General features: G+C 38.5%; 1 protein-coding gene and 1 pseudogene across 3 annotated transcripts in view; one reads left to right on the top strand and one right to left on the bottom strand.

Annotated features, from left to right (window-relative positions):
• Positions 1 to 409: 409 nt before the first annotated feature.
• The window catches only part of ZNF143 (zinc finger protein 143), a 68,094-nt gene continuing 61,325 nt past the window's right edge, over positions 410 to 7,178 (bottom strand). The window contains exons 15-16 of one of the 2 annotated variants that reach the window (XM_010829316.1): positions 2,974 to 3,120; positions 410 to 2,117 (exon numbers count right to left, since the gene is read on the bottom strand). In XM_010829316.1, coding sequence (XP_010827618.1) covers positions 2,034 to 2,117; positions 2,974 to 3,120 — 231 coding nt within the window. In that variant the 3' untranslated portion in view covers positions 410 to 2,033. The remainder of the gene's footprint in view (positions 2,118 to 2,973; positions 3,121 to 7,178) is intronic. The other variant, XM_010829317.1, reaches the window with a different exon arrangement.
• On the top strand, positions 3,971 to 5,117 carry LOC104980558 (annotated as a pseudogene). Its single transcript, XR_824280.1, has one exon. The product of XR_824280.1 is annotated as a protein FAM92A1 pseudogene (transcript).

The following is a 7,178-nucleotide window of genomic DNA, read 5'->3' as shown; positions in this document are numbered from 1 at the left end:
TGGGTATTGGTTCACAGCAGAGCCAGCTGGGTTCAGCAGAGCAGCTCTGGGTTGGCAGCCAGTCCCCAGAGGAAGAGTGGAAGGCGGGAGCACAGTTCAAGATCCTGTTCTTCCTCTATCCCACCCCTACCTCAGCCCCTGCCGCATGCTGACCCCTTTCTGAGCCTCAGCTGGGAGTTGTGTGTATTTAAATGTCTCTGTCAAGAATGCAGACTGAGACTGTGGGTGACTAAGACTTTTCTAATGTTATATATCTTTGAAGAGCTTTGAAGGGAAGCAGCCAATCCGCCCTGCCCAACCCTGCCGGGTTTCCCATTTCAAATGACTAAGTCATGACCCTTCTTAGCAAAGACTTCAAAGAACCTGATCAAAGATAACATTTATATTAAATAAAACAGCACAACATTTTTTCCTTTTTACTGTAAAGCTTGAAATGAAAAACAGCCCTGTTTCAGCTCTCTGGCAAACAAAGCATGGTGAAAACAGCAAAGAAGTGATTCTTATAGGACAACCCTCACACACTCTCCCCCCACCTTTTTTGGAACTTGGTGGCCCCTACACTGAATTTCTAACATTAGAGATGGTTTTTCAGATGCTTATCAGGTCACTGGGCAATCATAAATCCCCACCAAAGCTTGGGACTTCCCTGAAGGTCCAGTGGTTAAGACTCTGCCCTTCTACTGCAGCGGGCATGGGTTCAATCCCTGTTTAGGGAACTGAGATTCGGCATGCCACCAGAAATTTAAAAAAAAGAAATCACCAAAGCTCATATACATAATCTGGAGGCAGTTGTGGTGTGGTGAAAAAAAACACCCTGGACATGGGAGTCAGTCTGGCTTCTCAAGTCCTTGCCTTGCCTCACCAAGTTCTGGGCAGACACAACTTCTTTGAACCTTCAGCTTTCTCATGTACAGAGGTATTAAATCTCATATATCTCACAAACTCCTGTTATGAGCAGATAAATATGTATGGAAAAGTACTTACTGTGCTTGATACATAATATACTCTCAATATATATATATTGTATTTTAACCAATTACATTAGTGGTGTTTTCTACAACTCTTCCCCCCACCCCATACCAATTTAATGAAACAAATATAAAGGTAACATTTTAAAAATTGCTGTATTCAAAATTAATAATAAACTTTAGGGTAAATAAGCTTTAAAACAAAGGTACATAAGCAAAAATAAATAATTTACACCAACCCACTAACCTAATTTTCAGAGTAAAGCCATTCCCAATTACAGCACTATTATCCCAGGCTCCAGCCTGTGGTCAAGCTTTGATAGTTCGTTATTTTTAAGAAACAGTGACAAAAAAACTGAACACTCAGGAAATCATCTTTAACAAAACCGAAGTACTGGATTTAACTTTTTAATTTTAAATAACCAAACTTTGTAATTTTATACATAATCCAATGTAACGCTAATATAATTAGCACTTCAGCTTGCAGAGCTGGAATTTAACAGGGGTGGAAAACTGTAATGAATAGTCTTCAAACCGTGAGATATTTAATACAAATAAAAATGGACAAGTATACAGTAGAACAAAAACTGCAGACACTCTACTAGCTGAGGGAAATATCTGAAGGCTTTACATCCTTTATTATCCATGATGGCTTTTGGAATTATGATTGTTTGACGTATAGAACCTTTGACATTTTCAATACAGCCTTTATTTATTTACTTTTTTCATAGTAAGTTAAAAATCCATCATAAGACTCCGTAAGACTTCACTGGTCTTGCACGTAGACTCTAGGAGTTTGCAATCTGATAAAAGAGTAACATAAAAAATTACTGTATTGCCCTAATTTCATACTTCCTTGTACACAATACATCAGTTCAGGAAATCTATTCCAAGGGTTATATACACAAAAGTGTCAAGAATAAAATGTTCTCCACTCTTGCATAAAAATGTGTACAGTGTTTCGGGAATGGAAAATTTCTAATTTTCCTGGGCCCGGGCTTCATGGATCTCTGCTGCCTGAAGATGAAAGGCTTCTCTGGCTTTATTGCTCCATTGTTCTGAGGATTAATCATCCAACCCTGGCGTTTCTCCTTGCTGGATCCTGGATGCTATTCTGATGGCTTCTTCCAGAGATGGCTGTTCTCCAAGCTGAAACAGGAACATACACAAAGCCACAGTCAAGATAATGCCAAAGAAATATAATATCCCAGAAGTAAAATTTCTCTCTATAATTCTAACACCTGGGCTTGTTAAAGTACTAATGCTCATCCACAAAACACAAAAATTCCTGCTGGGGAGAATAATGCAGTTTCTTTATACAGGATTTTGATAAATCTTCACACATGCAAGGAACAAAAAGATGCTTATCTTTTCTGTTGGAGATAGAGAGCTTCATGAGCCTTTAGCTTCATGCCCATAAACTAAATTAAAACCAACAGTTGGCATTTTCCTGAGTGCATTCTAACCCTTTCCAAGTAAATATGTTAAAACAAAACGAACTTCCCAAGGAAAGGTAATCTACACCTCATATTCTAGATTCTCTGAATGCAGTGACTTCCCAGAGACTGTATTCTTCATAGTCTTCTGACATTCCCCATCATAACATACAGCTGTTGTGCAGGGACATTTTTGAGGACTAACTTGGGAGTCTATGTTTACAGGTGGTTCATTTCCAAGGAATAATTCTTAAATGCTTTATGGAATCCTGCCTAATTAAAACTTTTATTCTGACAGTAAAGATGGCTGGTCAGGTACACACAGGGATGTATATACCAGGAGCTTTATACTTCTTGTTATAAATTCCCTTATAACACGCAAAGATAGTAGCAAACAAAGTTTTAGTCTCTTTGAGTTTATTTCAAACATGGCAATTTCCTTAAAGGAGCTAAGCACTGCGTATTATTCTGTGGCCTGCTTCTGTGAATGCCATGCATCAGAGCACAGTGACAAGGCTGAGGGCTGAACAGCACTGCTGTCGACAGAGGACAGCTGCCATTGTACTCACCTGAACCGCAATCTGGGTGCCGTTGGATGTTGCCACTAAGGTCAAAGGTCTGGTTTCTGTGGTTACTAAGTGATGGCTATGTTGTTGGTGCCCCATTTCTGATGATGCAGTGTGGAATGCTGCCAAGTCCTGAGCCACAATTGCAACCTTAAAAAATACACAGAAGAATTAAAACTATGATTTAAATAGGTTAAAATCCATTTAATGCAAGGGACTGTCTTCAAATTCAAAAGGAAATCCTCCCTTCTGACCATAGACTTGTAGAAGCTGAAAGCTGGAAAAGACCTTACATATTGTCTATTCTGAACTCCTCTTTTTTTCCTTTTTTGTTTTGACTGCACCTCCCAGACTGTGGGATTTTAGTTCCCCTATGAGGGAGTGAACCCAGGACCTCAACAGTGAGAGCAGAGTCCTAACTACTGTACTGCCATGGAATTCCCGTGGACTCCTCTTTTTTGAGGAAGTTGACACTCAGAAAGAAGGGACTTATCTAAAGTTATGAAGCAAGCCGATAGCAAAACAGGATAGAGGACACTGAGAAAGTGGATTCGCTATGTCAGATTTCATTAAACAGAAGAGATGTGACTGTGCCTAGATTCTAATATCCCTAAGCAGCTGCCTGGGAAGTTACACTCATGAATTCATTTATATCTCATATGTCTATTTATTCCTGAGTTTGGATCCGTGGTAGATACACTATTTTATCCTGTTTATCTGTTGCACTACAAATTAGATTTCCATTAACCAAAAAGGACCTACTATGTAACACAGGGAATTCTGCTCAGTGTTATGTGGCGGCCTGGATGGGAGGGAATCTGGGGGAGAATGGATGCATGTACAGGTATGGCTGAGTCCCTTCGCTGTTCACCTGAAACTTTCACAACATTGTTTGTTAATTAGCCATTCCCCAATACAAAATAAAAGGTTTTAAAAAATTAGATTTCCATTAAATGCTTAAAATTAAACAAAAAATTAAAAATAAAATAATTTGGGCGCACGGGGCGGGCTCTCGCGCCCCGGCGCATGTCCGGGCGCCAAGACCCTGTCGTTGGGTCTCAGCCCAGGGTCTCCGGCCGTGAGCGAGGCAGCATGTTGAGGCACAGCTTGGAAAACCGGGACGCTCAGACCAGACAACTGCAAGATGCTGTCACCAATGTGGATAAACATTTCGGAGAGCTGTGCCAGATCTTTGTTGCTTACGTGTGGAAAACTGCCCGACTGCGAGACAAAGCGGACCTCCTGGTGAACGAAATCAACGTATATGCCTCTACCGAGACTCCGCACTTAAAGCAGGGCCTGAAAAACTTTGCTGACGAGTTTGCCAAACTTCAAGATTATCGACAAGCCGAGTTATATTTTATAATAATTCTCAATAGGTTGAAAGACTTGAAGCCAAAGTAGTTGAACCTTTGAAAGCTTATGGAACCATTGTAAAAATGAAGCGAGATGATCTCAAAGCAACATTAACAGCAAGGAATCGAGAAGCTAAACAGTTAACTCAGTTAGAAAGAACACGTCAGAGAAACCCATCTGATCGACATGTTATTTCACAGGCAGAAACTGAATTACAAAGAGCTACAATGGATGCTACCCGAACAACTCGTCATCTGGAGCAAACTATTGACAATTTTGAAAAGCAGAAAATAAAGGATATAAAGACTATATTTTCAGAATTCATCACTATTGAAATGTTATTTCACGGCAAAGCTTTAGAGGTCTACACTGCTGCCTACCAAAATATACAAAAGATTGATGAAGAAGAAGATTTAGAGGTTTTCCGACATTCTCTGTATCCACAAGATTATTCATCCCGTTTAGATATTGTAAGAGCAAATTCGAAGTCACCTCTTCAAAGATCATTGTCTGCTAAGTGTGTATCTGGAACAGGACAGGTAATTGACCTGTCGACTAAGAAAGGATCACCAAACAGAAGATGATGATGAAGAGGATGAAGACTTAGATGTTACAGAAGAAGAAAATTAAATTACTTAAGTAAATTTTGCATTTCCATCTTAAATGACCTGGAATCCAGAATTACTAAAATTGCAAAACATAATACTGGCTTGATATGTTAAACCTCAAAATTAAATCCTACTGGAAATGTAGAAATTATTAAAGGAAATTTATGCCAACCAAAAAATAAATAAATAAATAAATAAATACAATAATTTTAAATAAAAATATTTTAAAATTAAAAATAAAATTAGATTTCCACAGGGAATTCCCTGGTGATCCAGTGGTTAGGACTCAGCCCTTTCACTGCCGTGAGTCTGGGTTCCAGCCCTGGTCAGGGAATTGAACTAAGATCCCAGCAAGCTGCACAGCATGGCCAAAAAAAAGAAATAAAAAGATTTCCATTAACTGGGAAAACAAAGTACCAGGAACATTACTACATGGCATGAGGGATCTTAGTTTTCCAACCAAGGACTGAACCCATTACCCCTGTAGTGGAAGCATGGAATCCTAACCACTGGATTACCAGGGAATTAATTCCCAGCAACACATTGTCACAGTCACTTCCTCTTTTAGATCCCACGGAATCTTTCCAACCTGTTCCTGAAGCACCTAGTCAGAGTGGTTAAAAGTGCTTTTGTGGCTCTTAAACTACGAATGCAGCTTTTTCTGTGTAGATAATAACATAGAAAATAGCATCAACTACATGTCATATGATATTTCAGTATTCTGTTCAGCCAAACTTAGAGAAAGAATAGGTTAAAAACTGAAATTACTATTTTACTTGGCCATTAATCCAGTAAGAATGCTAGATTTTAGTGCTAATAGATATTTAGCTTAGATCAATCCCAGTATTGGTCCATAGTCCAGCAACAGATTTTAGTCCAACAACAGGGGAGAAGCTTATATTAGACTTACTTTCCTTCAGGTAACAATCATAAAGTGTCAAAAAAAATATGAAAAAGCAACCATCTGAAGGCACTGGTGAATGGTGAAAAGCAGGCAGGAAATGGAGGGGATTCTCAATAGAAGGGAACCACAGTGGGTCACATTGGTTTCAACAGCTTTTCCACTTGAGGGCAGTCACCAATCTGCAGCATAAGGCAACTTATGGTATAAGATATTGAAGTCCAGGGCTGCCAGAATGGCTATATATTGAAAGGGATATCCTAGAAAGGAGAAAACCAGAGGGAGGGGGACCCCCCAAACCTGTATATAAGTTCCTCTCAATTCTTTAAGACCTCAGAACTGCAAATGTGTTGGGGAGGTGTCAATAAATCTGGAATAAAGCAGCAGCTAGAAGGCTAAAAAGCTGAAAAGAGGATTCAGTGATACTCACCACAGGGCAGACAGAATTTAGAATTTCAACCCCACCAAGTTTAGAAGGGCTTGAAAAATACCTCAGGCTTTCCACTGACTACATTTTAGGAATAAAGACTATGTCCCAGGACTAAAGACTCACTCTGAGACCAAATGCCAAAACCAAAACAAACCTACCTTAATAAAGTGCAAAACCCAGCCTCCATAAGTAACTTAACTACTTGATAAAATTAATATTCTTCAGAGGAAGATAAACAAATTAAAAATCCCAATACTGTATCATCTACAATATCCAGAATACAATAAGAAATTACAACACATAAGAAGAAGAAAATGTAATCCAGAGTCAAGAGAATATGAAGTCAACAGAAACAGACCTTGAGATGACCAATATGTTGTGATTAGCAAACTAGGACTTTAAGACAATTATTATATGTTAAAAGGCTTATGGAATTCACACAAGGGGAAATCTCAGTAAATAAATGAAAACTATAAAAAAGTAAATTCTACAGTCAAAAATGACAATATCTAAAATTATCTAAATGGGCCTAATAAAAGATGGGTAAAATAGGTGATGTCAAAAGAAAAGATCAGTGAACTCAAAGACAGAGCAATAAGAATTATCTATCTGAAGAACTAAGAAAAAAAAAGAATGCACCCCCCAGAAACTTGTGGGAAAACACCAAGTTAATATACATATACTTTAGAGACCCAGAAGTAAAAGAGAAACAATGAGGCAGAATAAAAACTTTTGATGAAATAATGGCATAACTTTTCCTAAATTTGATAAAAACACAAACACCCTTCCCTACAAAAAACATTACCATATAATGTTTCATGGATCACAATAAACTGTGGAAAATTCTGAAAGAGATGGAAATACCAGACCACCTGACCTGCCTCTTGAGAAACCTATATGCAGGTCAGGAAGC

The sequence above is a fragment of the Bison bison genome, unplaced genomic scaffold (assembly GCF_000754665.1).
Source record: "Bison bison bison isolate TAMUID 2011002044 unplaced genomic scaffold, Bison_UMD1.0 scf7180017864503, whole genome shotgun sequence".
Lineage (NCBI taxonomy): Eukaryota > Metazoa > Chordata > Mammalia > Artiodactyla > Bovidae > Bison > Bison bison.
This window is presented reverse-complemented; position numbering and strand designations above follow the sequence as displayed.